This window comes from Rhinolophus sinicus, chromosome 8 (assembly GCF_057876585.1).
Source record: "Rhinolophus sinicus isolate RSI-liver-muscle chromosome 8, RSI-T2T, whole genome shotgun sequence".
Classification (NCBI taxonomy): Eukaryota; Metazoa; Chordata; class Mammalia; order Chiroptera; family Rhinolophidae; genus Rhinolophus; species Rhinolophus sinicus.
Genome location: NC_142508.1, coordinates 69,803,960 through 69,817,703, shown reverse-complemented (window position 1 = coordinate 69,817,703; position 13,744 = coordinate 69,803,960). Strand labels below are relative to the sequence as shown.

Here is a 13,744-nt window from a genome sequence, read left to right as displayed (position 1 = left end):
GTTATTTTGTTCTCAAATAGAAAGCTGCATTTAAAATCCTTTATTCTCAATTCAACATCTTTCAAATTCAAGGTTAGAGTCAGAAAAAAACAAAACAAAAAAACCTACCATTCCAGATTTTTGGTAGTGTGTGAGATTGAGAGACAAAACATAAATATAAATGAATCCCAGGTAACTTAATTGGGTATATGTGTTTATGTGTATAAATAGATATGCATGTGTATACCTATATATTTTTTCTTTTCAGTGTTGATATTCATGTTTAAGTTGTGCATTTATATAGCTTTTAGAGTGATGCCCACTGTTACCTTATCTTTTTGACTGACAATGATGAGATTTCCGTCATGCTCAGCCTTTCCTACAGTGCCAGTGATGGGATTTTTTTGAAATCTTATTACAGGTTGCACTGCCCTGATCTCAGATGGAACTTTCAATCAAAAAGACAATCAGAAGGTTATACATTCGTGAGATTCCCTGCAAAGCCAGTGATCGCATAATACAACGTGTTGGAAGGGCCTACTTGCCTCTAGTTCTTATGGGGCTATAAAGAGTAATTGGCTACTTAGCTCTCAGCACCCGCTTCCCTTCTTCAAACTACAGCACAACTCAGATCTCTGCGTCTCAGTGTGGACTCTGGCTGCTCCTAGGAGATTTCCAAGTCTCATGGAAGCACTTCTCTTACTTTAAGCATCTGATTAAACAAACTCCCAAAGACACATTTGGCTCTTTCTAAGCATTCTTGTTTCACCGACGATGCCAGTGAGTCAAAGTTTTATTTTAGTTTATATGCACAAAAACACTCACCCACACTTTTTTCCCAAAACATTTTCATTGTAAAGTTCATATCCTAGAAATCACAATCCTATATGGCAAAGGTTAACCCTTGAATTTAATTTCTAGCATATTTTAACTACCCCATTATATTAACTCTTAAAATAACTGTACTCATTAAAAATTATTATAAAAAATGGCTGCAATAGTCTAGAGTATACATGTGGATGTTTAAGACACGTTTTTGTGACTTGATTTGATCAAATAGTGGACAGGGTAGAGGTTGAATTGATCCCGTGTGATGTGCAATTTCCCAGGGATGCATCAGTTCCCCAGACAGGAACCTTAAATTGTGAGGTAGGCAGAGGGAGATAATTTTGTCTCACTTGGCTCCAACTCAGTGTTTCATCTCCATGTACCAGAGAACTCTTGGGCAGGGATAAGTTTCGAGAATGGAAAAGGACTAATGCTTGGGACATAGTAAATACCTACAGACACATCAAAATGCCTGTGGACTGAATAGCATTTTATTTGAAAAATATCCACACATGTATATTTAAGACATGTCAATATTGCTGCAATAGAAAACAATGTACAGAGACAAAAATAGTGACTTTGATAAAGTTAGAAATATGTACTATTTAAGAGTTGAACATGAGCTACTAAAATCCTAAAAGTTTGGGAACCCCAGTGACCTATTTTGGTGAAGGAAGTCCTGGCAAGTCTATTGTTTAAAGTACAAAGTATTTAAGTCAAGGTGTGTGTGTGTTTCGTCATATGTTTGTTTAAATTCAGTGTACTCTAAAAGTATGGTTCAGCCCTGCTACTGTATGAACATGATGTGATTTACTTGATTCTATATTATAAAACCTTAAATGGATTTTTAAGCACAAAGTGCTAGCATGGTGGTGGCAAAGAAAATCAGCAAGAGATTTCCACTTCCATTTTCTCTTCCTGAGTAAAATGAATTTTGAGGTAAGATTTGGGCAACTGGTATACTAGACATCATCTCCTTCCTATGCAAAACACTGTATAGAGATTATCCCATAGATTTTCAAGATTGAAGGACATGGATTCTACATTACTGAAAAATAGCATATTTTTTTAGACTTGTATATATATATCTGTAATCCATGGCACTTCATTGAGAAATATAGTAGAAATGAGTCTGGTATGCTAGAGATAAGTAGAGTAATAATCTCACCTTATTTTGAATGTGTAAGATAGTTGGAATATTACTATTGATTACTATGACAACTACTATTAATAATCTACATTCACCAAGTATCTGTTTCAGGCACTGTGCCAAGTCCTGGTGTATTTTAAAGTTGCTCTGGGTAATCACTTTGAACTCAAGAACAAGCATTCAATAGCCATAGTTATAAGCACAAAGGACAAATGAACTATTCTCAGGTAACAAAAATTCAGTAAGGATTCAGTTAAGTCACTGGATAGCTGTAAATTCTAAGTATAATATTTAAACCTTTTGTTTCCATCACATAGAGGCAGCCTTTAGAAGTTGATGCCTTCCTAGACAACGTCATGTTCTTCTCAGGCAGCCCAAGCCAATGCCTGAGATGGCAGAGGAACTACAGCTTACTTTTGACCAATGTAAGACTCTTCTCACAGGCCATCTTTCACCCAGAACCCCCTATTTTGCTGGCAGATTTTTTCCAGGTCTGTATTGCAGTCCAAGACTCTCTTGCCAAATTCTGCTTTCTAATCTCTTTACTTTGACAAGTTTTTAGATGTCCATCCCTGTCTGAAGGCTTTCCCTGATCAATCCTGCTTTCTCTCTTTTACCTTTTACTCCTAATTCTGTTTCAGTGTCTGCTTCCAGGAAGACCCAAGTGACACAGCTGGACTAGCCTTTATACACACTATGTTCCTTTAATGTCCCTGTTGGTGTCTTGCTGTGTGAGCATCGCCAAGCCTTTTCTCTTCTCTGGTTCTTTCTAACAAAGACTCTTAAAAGAGAAGGGATCCTTGCAATAATTTAGTGGACATTCTAGCATTTTCAATAGACTTGATGACTCTGTTCATAGGTCTTAATCTGATTGGAAAAGAAAAAATGATGACAACCAAGGTATTTATAAAAATATATTTCACAAAGTAGGAAACAATACAGGAGTTTCTCTGAATACAATAAATGGAGTAAATAAACAATATTGCATTAAAGCAAAGTAGAAAATTAAAATGATCTGCATGTAGTACTTGAGTTTTATCATACATTTTCTACTCCTAAATGGCAGGTTTGCATTACAAATTGAGTACGCTCACATCTTCTAGTGCTGTTCTCTTTTGGAGTCTAAGACGTTCTGTGCATCACCATGAAAATCAGGGAGAGAAGTGCTAAAAACAGAAGCGGTAAAATTATGTACAAATCAGTTCCTGCTCTCAAACAGTGGGGGCAACGTGAAGCATCTTTGTTGGGCAGGGCATTATGTAGGTATCTAAAAGTCTAGAGTTTAAATATTCACATGAGTCAATATATTTTCAGATGTTTGTGCTTGTAGTAAAAACACCAAATACTAGGGTTATGAACAAAATAGAAAACAGTCCAAAAGTTTCTCTGGGAAAATGCTGTTCCTGCCATCACCAGTCACAATAACACTGTCTAATCTAAAGAGACTATTTGCTCCCCTTTTGATAATATTGCCTGCCATACTCATCTCATCAAAATGTACATGTATTAAACATTCATTGTGTATATATATATATTTATATAAAACAATCTAAAGGATTATTAATGGATATAATTTAGTTTTTTTCCATATAGTCCCTTAATCTAGAATTACCAACCTTAATAAATAAAAGCATTAATGGACATCAATAAAATATTTATTTCGAGAATTAAACAAATAAATTCACGCGCTAGCAATAAAACCATCTGTTTCTCGTGTAGTCCACTATGTGATATAGTTTATCTTTGTGTCCTTGTGAAAGAAGATGAAGTGGAGGGAACGAGTAATCCTGCATCCAAAAAACAAGCCTGTTTAATGGGATTTCTCTCCTCCCACCACTGATTTGGCAATCCCCACCCTGGAATGGATTACGAACATGTGAATATTTTAAGGCTCGACACAATATTTAAAGATGCTAGTCAGTCTCTGATGAGTGGGGCCAACAGTTATGTACAATGTGTGGTCACCGTACCATATATCTAGGAGGCCTCCCAAAACTCCAAAAAGTCAGAATGTACAGCCGACCAAGTATTGCTTTATCATTTGTGGCGGGATCCTTATTGGTGAAGGGGAAAAAAACCATTTGCATTTATAAAAATCCTTGCAGAACATACATATCAGCAGCAAATTCCTTGCGGGTCCATTTTTCTAAGAAAGCACCTTTTTGATTTTGATTTTTTTTTTTCCTCTTTTTAAACCATTTGTCTAAAGATTAGCCAGGATCCCAATCTTTGTCTGTGGTGGTAAATAGCAAATATCCAAAGATTTCTAGACACTCCACATACTGTAATTCACACTCCACAAGATTTGTAACCTCCTAATATATATTTTTTATTATTTTCTTTTTTTTTTTTTCTTTTTGGTTCAACATTAAAATGTAGTTGAGTTGATAGATGATTGGTGCTAGACTTGCCTCTAAAACAAACAGCCACATTGGTTGTATCTAAGGGGAGTGACCCTAGAATATTACAGAATGCTTGGTTCCATTGATTTACTTATAATCCACTGTCAAGTTTCTTTGTCACTTTCACCAACAGAGTAAAGTTCGCCCAGTCTCTTAAAGCGGGGACCCCAGTCACTGAGGTAGTCAAAATTCTGATCTGAGTCTGACGTGGAGGACTCTAAAGAGCTCAGGGACCCGGCCACTGAGCCCCGGCCTTCGTAGCCATAAATCTGGATGGAGTCATAGGGTGGTGCTGCGGGGTCATTATCGGCCTCGTGGAGCCGCACGTTTATAAATTCGTCCACGTCCACACCGTTCGGGACTGGAGCGAGCCCCTGCCTGGGCATAAACTGCAAATCCGGTTTAATATCCTTCCGGGGTAAAAAACCATTAATTCCGTCTGGGTTCTGTAAAGTTGCAATGTCAAACGCCTCTGTGTCTTCCTCGCCTCCTCCTTCGTCATCGTAGCGAATGATGTTTTCTCGGACGTCCTCATCGTCTTTGATAATTAATGGCTCGTTTTTATGTCGCCGCAGAGTTACAAACAGCACCACGATGACTGTAGAGAAAAGCATGAAATGACAATGAGCCCAAGTTGCATACCCTGTCGTGAGCAACACGCCATGTATTTTAAGACAAAGGGGCATGATTTAAAAATGTGTGAGCTCATAGCTTTAATAACATTGACTGGGGAAGGAAGTCAACACCTCTCTGAAGAAGGCGCACTGCGTTTATAGCGACTATTTTTCCAGGTTGCTTCTGTTTATTAAATGGTGATGAAGCTGGAATAAAAGAATACGTTTGCATCTATTCATTGTGAAAGCTTCATTGACTCCTGTTATAAGCTCCAGAGTGAATGGCACAAAAATAGAAAACAGGGCGGGTAGCATAACTAACTTTCTGTGTATCTTGGGAGAGCCATTTAATATCCTTTGGTTCCATACCCCTGATCTATAAAGGAAAGGGGCAGAAGGGATCGTATCTAGTATATTTTGTGTTTTATCAGTTATTCAAGGCTCTCCCATCAAATAATATGCATGCATAGATGAAGTGATATGTCAAGATAAATGTCAAATCTGCATGGGTAACTTCTTGTCTTGTGTGAAGGCTGGAACTCTTCTACCTGGGAAGATAGGCCTGAAGGTGAGGGAAAGGAGAGGAACATGTACCCACCCAGCCAGTTCTGCCAACTCAAACTTGGGCTAATGGGATAAACTATATCAGGAAATGATGTTCAATCTAGGGCACTGAGTCAGATGGACACATGTAACAGGGAAGGTAGTACCTGACATAACCTTTATTTAAGCAGGACAAGTCTTAACTTTCCTTTTGCGTAGCTTTCTACCATCGAATCTCATTTTTATAATTGGATTTTTTAATGGAAAAGTTATAAAAACCTTTCCTTAATTTGCAATTTTCATTTTCGTTTGATTTCCATGTCAAGAAAAATATCTAAGGAAGACAAAGTAATTTTGAAGAAAATGGATTTTTTGTTTGCTTGTTTGTTTTTCTTTTTATCTCGCCACTCTGTAATTGGATGGACTCACAACCCAATCTCTACATTGTTTAGATGAAAGAGTATTTTGGACATACCGGAGGCCCTTATTGCTGCCAACTGGTGTGCATCAGCTTTGGAGGTCTTTGTAATAGATGCTGTTATAACGACATAAAGGCCCATCCCCACTTCCATCACCATGTACTTCGTCTGTTCCCCTCCTCCACTAGTGATGGGATAGAAAAAGGCATGGAATAGTCCTCTCTAATTGGACATTTACTATCACACCCTTTTCCTCTTCATCTCCTCTTAGTGACCTCAAAGCTTGGAGAAATACAAGGAAGTTTCTCTTCCCCCAAAGAATGCTGGGACCTCACTAGGTCACGTTTGCTGTCCTTACAGTCATTTATAAACCAGAAAAATGGTGACCATTAGGCTATGAAGGAAATACATACCTAGCAGCAAAACGATGCAAGCTAATATGGCAATTAAGGCGCCCATGCTGAGTCCAATCGGAAGGACATAAGCTTCAACATTACAAGACTGGACAACTCCATCGCTGCTACAGCCACAGACCCGGATGGTCAGGGTGCTAGTGCTGCTCAGAGGAGGGTTCCCGCTGTCACTGATTACGATTGGCAAAAGGTAGACTTCTTGCTTCTGGCGGTTGAATCCATTATGCTTTGCTAAAATGCTGAGGGAATTATCTGGAAAACGTGAAAATTACAATCGTTTGCATTGTTTCAAAATGGCTGTCCAAACAACACTGTTTTTCTAGTTCATAAATCCTCTACGAACCTCAAGATAATCCCAACTCCACCAAACCATTCAGCCCCTCGCTGTTCCCCTCTTCCCATTTTCCCAATTGGCATGAACCAAAACATCCACACACTGACATGTCCTGTGAATCAGGCCCCAGGATAAACTAATAGAGTTTTATCATCATCTTGTAAATGTAAAAGATGTCTTCCATAAAAAAAAAAAATTTTCAAATGTCCTTTCAGAAGACACAAATTATTCCAAGTCCCCATAAATAAGTTTACTTTTCTTTCACTTATCCTGATAATGCTAAATTGGCTGGACAGAACTTCATCACATTTGAAAGGCATGTTTGAGAAGCTCTGTATTAAAAGACAGACTGCATGACAATAAGGCACAAAACCATGCACTTCATTGACTCCCACGGGTACCTAAAAAGTCATTTATGCCCTGGAGCATTTATACTAAGATTTAACAAAACTCCCATTTACTGTCAATTGGAGGAGATATGACACACATATTAGAATTTTGTAGAGAATACCTGTAGTGGTTATACAAATAAGAATAAAATGAGAAATCACAGGAGCCAGTGTTCCATTTTGCACAACTAATTATGTGGAGACACATATTGGCTATCTGAAGCAACACTTACAGAATTTAAGCAATGTTTAAGGGCATAATTAGTTCAAAGCAAAACTGCTCAGTGAGAAGTGATTGATCCCATGTAAGCCCTATGGTCTCAAAATTTCACCTCCAAAATGATTTTTTTGTTGTCTTTCATCTCTATCTCACGAACTATAGTCATACTGGATGTATTATTAATCTAGTTCCTCATTTTGATTAATGAAAGACATACATCTAATCAAAATGGGAACACTGACTATCTCATAATGGTTTTCCAGTCAGAAGTAAGTAAACATAATTTTGGTAAGTGTGTGCAATATTTTGGGGGCACAATGATTATTTCAGTGGGGCTTTTTCAAATACTGGCAAGTTTGCAGACCCCAGAACACTTGGCTACCTCCTTGTTGCATAATATACAGGGATTCTAAACCACTGTTGTCCAATTCCTCATCACCGGTGTCCTACTAGCTTCCAGAATATACGAATACATGAACAGATATTCTCCTCAAATGACTTCAAGTAAATGTGTATAATCTTCTGTAACAAATAGTACTATACCAAAATTTCAACAACAAAAAAATCCCTAAAAATAGCTGTATAAATTATATTTTGCTTTGTTTAAGATTTAAGTGAACCTATAATGACTTACTAGTGGTAAGCAGTCAGACAGAAAAATCAAACAAAAACAAAACACTCAGACTGAGTTAAGATTTTTTTTTCTCAATTTCTTCCTTTTGTACTTTCTTATTTAGTAATTTGAAGAGTGAAAAGAAGTCTCTAACGGAGTTAAAGAGTGATATATGAAATGATCAAGTAATCTTTATTTCCATGACCTAGAAGGAAATACCACTAAGCTAAAAGCATGAGAACATTACCTCAAAACAGATACAGACTATATAGCCGTGTTGTATTTTCGGAAAGTGTGTGACAAGCTTGAGTACAGTTAATTAGTGCAAGGAACATTTGTGGATGATTTCATACACCATAGTTCAAAACAGAAGATGGGAATTGTTCTTCAAGATGCAATTAATAAAATTACAATGAGGCTTTTTTCTTTTTGCGGTTGACGTTATTTATGTGAGAAACTATCTTTGCATAGTCTCTCTTTAAAACAATCCATAATGATAATTTAGAAAGTGCAGCAGTAATATTACGCTTACAGAAGAAAGCTATCTCCTTTATTACTTAGCAAAGCGTCGGTGGGTCTCACATTAAACTCATACGCATATAAATAGAAGGTGCTAAGAAAATGTATATACAATTTAAGAAAAGAAAAAACTGTATTAAAATTGTAATACTCAATATATACTGATAACAAGAGATGAATGCAAGTCATGTGTATACATTTTTTTTGGCACCCCAGTATATATTTTTTTTTACGACTACTGGCATTTGCATAAGTTGCTCCCCTTCTAGGTACAGAAAATGACTGACTGAGTAAAGCTAGTCTATGAGTAATTTTTGCCAAATTTTACCTGCTACCTCCAGGCAAAGTCAATCCCCTATTTGCCTATTCATTTTTTTAAAAAATACATTTTTGATTGTTGTTTGTATTTATTAATGATTTAGTTGAATTATTTTATTAGGCCAAATGAAATTGGTGTTACTGTACACATAAAATAAAACAAAACATTAAATACCAGCAGTTTCACACAGTCCAAATTCATATATTTGAAATACTTTAAAAAAAAAAAAAAACTATATGTGCAACTGTCTTCTATGAAATTCTGGTTTGTTTCTTTAAAATGTCCTCTTGAGGGCTCTCTATCATGCTCCAATGCTCTGTTTTCTTAATCCTGCATCAATACCAAGCTTTTATGTATAAAAACTTTATAATACTTTATAATAAATATTGATGTTTATTAGGTTATTTTCCCCATTGGGTTCTTCAAGAGTATCTTGGCTATTCTTGCTCATTTGCTAATCTATAACAAATACAGAATCAGATTATCAAGTTCCATGAAAATTTCTGTAAGAATGTAAGTAGAAATTATATTAAAGTATAAATCAATTTTGAGAGAATTGACATCTTTATGATCTTCAGTCTTCTATATAAAGATTGTGGTTTTATTATTTTCTTTAATACATGTTAATATAATGTTTTCATTTTAGCTACAGATTTTTACATCTTTTGTTAGATTTATTATTGGGTGCTATATATATTTTGTTGCTCTTGCAAATATTATCTTTTTAAAATTATATTTTCAACTCATTGTTTCTAGTATATACGATGTTTCTAGTAAATGTTTTATATGTTGACTTACTAGTAATCTTCTAAACCTTTCTTTTACTTATAAAAATACATCTCATCACAGACTTCCACATCAGCATGGTAATATGAAGAGCACCACTGAATTGTTCCCCGGTGATACTGGTGAAAATTATAAAAACCATTTAACATCTCTGGAAATGGTCCGGGAGGCAAGCACCAAATAAAGAAACTTTATTCAAGAAAAGCTACTAGAGCTTGGTAAGAATGATGAGACTGGTGTGTGAATCAGAACCCACTCCCTTCATCCCCTCTCTCAGCTCTGTGAGACGGGAACTCCACCCCAAACTGGTTCACCAAGAACACAGGGCTTCCTTTCCCAGAGCTAGCAGCTGGAGGTTTAGCTTAACAGGAGGGCAGGCCGCCCACAGTTCTCATCCTGCGTCTGCCTGTAGATGATACTACATCTTGGATCATTGTGGCCAAGAGATAGGATTCCTTTCTTCTGCAAAGCCTCTACCTGTGCAACAGAGGCTTTACCTGGGCATTGCTCCCCTGGGAATAGAAGGGGGACTATAGGGTCTCCATGGCCCTTGCCCTGGCTTGTAAGGCAGTGTGCTTTCACACTGGGAGGTGCAAGCCCAAAAGACTTGAGGCTACTGTGCCCCAGAACCACATGTTCAGCTCCTATAGAAGTGTCACCCAGAGAAATACCCCTAGTCTCCAACTGAGCTGCAGTAACAGGTCAGAGTTTTGCCTCAGTGGAGAAGCAGAGATCCTGGGAAAGAGATGGGGAGTCAGAGGGAGCCTGCCTGCATCAGAACAAATCTGAAACAGAGATCAAGGGAAATGTCGTTTTGAAGGAGCTCAGTTTTGATTGGATTAGTCTATAAAATAAGTTAGGCCCTCAAATTGAAAACAACACAGAAATTATCTGGCAATTAGTGAAGTTTAAAACCAAGGTGTAAGCAGGGAAAGAGACAAAGAGAGACCTGCCAAAATTACCATAATTCTCGGTGACTGTGGACATACCCAAGGCTACGATCCCCTGAGGTGAAACATCAGAGGCTTAACACCACAGAGGGGAAATATACTTCACTAGAATAATACAGCCAGTCATTAAACAAACAAACAAACAATAATAATCCATGTGTGTCTTGGGGGATCAATACCCAGATTTGCTATAATACGTTTCCAAAATGTCCAGTTTCCAGCAAAAGATGACAAGATATACAAAGAAAACAGGAAACCATGACCCATAAATCAGAAAAAAATGTAAGTGAAAGAAACTGTCTATAGGAGAACCCAGATATTAGATTAAATGAAGTCTTCTAGGGAGCCGTTAGAAATGTGTTCAATGAACTAAAGTAAGTTATGATTAAAGGAGGAAAGGAAGGTATGATAACAATGTCATATATATATATATATATATATATATATATATATATATATATATATATATATATATCACAAATGGAAGCTCTGGAAGTGAAAAGAACAATAACTGAAATCTAAAATTAATTAGAGTGACTAAACCATAAACCATAGATTTGAATTGGCAAAAGAAAGTATTACTGAATTTGAAAATAGATCAATAGAAAATACACAAGCTAAAGAATAAATTTAAAAAGAAGAATGAAGAAAAAATGAACAGAGCCTCAGAAAAATGTGGAACACCATTAAGTGCACCAACAAATATGCAGTGAGAATACCAGAGAGAGAAAAAGGAGGGAAAAAAAAAAAAAAAAAAATATATATATATATATATATATATATGCAGAAAACTTCAAAATCTTTGAAAATAGTCTACATATTCAGAAAGTTCAACAAACTGCAAGAAGTTCAACACAAACAGATTCACAAACAGACATACCTAGGAAAAATGATGAAAGTCAAAGACAATGAGGAAATACTGAAAGCAAGAGAAAACTCTTTACTTCGAAGGGAATCCCGGTAAGAAAAATAACTGAGTTTTTATAAAAACAATAAAGGCCAGAAGAAAGTGGGATAACATATTCAAAGATTTAATGAATGAAAAAGCTTTGAACCAAGAACTATATATTCAACAAAGCTATCTTTCAAAAAAAAAAAAAAAAAGAATATGAAATAGAGACATTCCCAGACAACCAAGAACTGAGGGAATTTGTCACCAGCAGACATGCCTTATAATTAACACTAAAGGAAGTCTTCAAGCTGAAAGCAAATAACCCCAGATGGTAATTCAAATCCACTTTAAAAACAAAGAGCATCAGGAAAAGTAATCACATAGTTATAAAAGACCATATAAATACACAGTTTTTATCCTTTTTTCTTTTTTAAAAAGCAATTGTATAAATTAACATGCACATATTATTAAGCATATAATATCTAGAAATTCAAAAGTAACAGTTGCATATTCCAATATGTCACTTTCAACAATGGATAAAACAAGAAAATAGACTTGAAAAATAGTATAAAACAACTGTACCTAAGAGATATCTGAAGAACACTCTACCCAACAATTACAGAATGAATATTCTTCTCAAGTATATATGGAACATTCTGCAGTGTAGACCATTAAATGAACCTCAAAAAATTTAAAAATATATAGAAATAATACAAAATATGTACTTCAACCACAATAGAATGAAATTGGATATTAACAGAAATTTGGGAAACTCACAAATATGTGGAAATTAAATAATATATTTTTCAATAGCCAATGAGTCAAATAAAAGATCAAAATGGAAGGTAGACAATATTGTCAGACAATGCAAATAAAAATACAGCAAATCAAAATGTAAGCGATGCAGCTAAAGTTGTGCTCAGAGGGAAACTTATAGCTTTTAAATGCCTATATTAATTTTTTTTCTTATCTTACTAAACCAACTAGAATACTAGTAACTAGTCTGGTTGCTCTCCATTTAGCAGATTTGTGTTGCACTGAAATTGAAACATATCTTAATCTCATCAACTGGTTCTCTGATACTCTCAATAGGTAAAATATTCAAATGTCTGTATTCTCTATTATTTCCTTCAGTTAGAAATTTTCCTGCTTTACCATCCTCCAAAAATGTTTTATTTATGAGCATTACATCAAAGAGGATAAATGACTCCATTTTCAGAACACTGCTTCATACTCCACACCCATTTATTTCTGTTTGTGACTGACGATTGAGGGAAAGATCTTGATGGGGAGTTAAAATGGACTAATAGCACCAGCGATACTTTAAAGGACAATATTTCTAAAATAGTGGTATAGTTGAATTCTTTACTCCTTGGCTAAGTAATACAAACTTTCTACTAAGTAAACAGTAAAGAAGGGACCAGATAAACAGTAGGTGCATTGGCTTGCTTAGTTTCAAGTGCATAGCCTTGCTTAGTTTCAGACAGCAATTATAGCTATGTCATTATGTATGAAATTTCTTTCAGGTTCTGACAACAGGTTAATTATGGAAAACAAGGTTTACTTATATTTTCAGTTTCTGTCATTTTGTTTTTCCAGAGCAGTTATTAGAATTTTACTGGAACTTGTTAGAGGCTCTCTGAAAGGCAGCCATCTTAAAATTAAACTTAGAATTTTTATGCAGTATTTTTGATATTAGAGAGGCAAATAGACACTACCAATAAAATGTGTGCATTATCTCACTAGACTATAACCCCCTTGAGGGAGACTAGCGTTAGGCAGTGCTCTATTCTCAGCCTCCGGCACAGGATTTGGCAGAGAGCAAAGATCTTCTTAACAACATTGGTCATGTTGTTTAACCCACTTTTATTTGGAATGCTTTCTTTCAGTTTTATGGAACTGAACATCAAACTGATTCATTAGAAGCTGGCCAAGTACACTTAGAATTTGTATTATGGATTGGAGATTCATTTTTCTTCCCAGGCAACGTGCATGGTTTAGTCCCTGCCTAGTTCTCCAGCTTCAGGTCCTGCCACTCTTCTCTCTCTGTGTGTTCTAGCAGCCACCCTGGTCTTTTCTGAGTCACAGATCTTTTCTCCTCAGGGCTTTCATATGTGCTCTTTACTCTGCCTGACAATCTCTCCACCCTTCCTTAGTCCTAATTTGAATTAATAATATTTATGCATTCTTCATGTGTGTGCTTAAGTGTCACTTCTTTGTGGATTTCATTCAATAGTTGTCCCAATCTCACCAGATAAATTAGTTACATAATCTTATGGAAAATTATATTTTCATCAAAATACTTATTACAAAGAAATGATAGAGCAAGGGGATTTGATAGAGACCAGGGATACAAAAATAATCTAGGAGACTT

General features: G+C 35.9%; 1 protein-coding gene across 4 annotated transcripts in view; it reads right to left on the bottom strand.

The window, feature by feature from the left end:
* Positions 1 to 1,276: 1,276 nt before the first annotated feature.
* CDH8 (cadherin 8) overlaps positions 1,277 to 13,744 on the bottom strand; it is a 324,252-nt gene continuing 311,784 nt past the window's right edge. For all 4 annotated transcript variants that reach the window (XM_019755067.3, XM_074314784.2, XM_019755057.3 and 1 more), the window contains 2 exons: positions 6,349 to 6,600; positions 1,277 to 4,957 (listed from right to left, as the gene is read on the bottom strand). In XM_019755067.3, the coding sequence (XP_019610626.2) occupies positions 4,464 to 4,957; positions 6,349 to 6,600 (746 nt within the window). In that variant the 3' untranslated portion in view covers positions 1,277 to 4,463. The remainder of the gene's footprint in view (positions 4,958 to 6,348; positions 6,601 to 13,744) is intronic.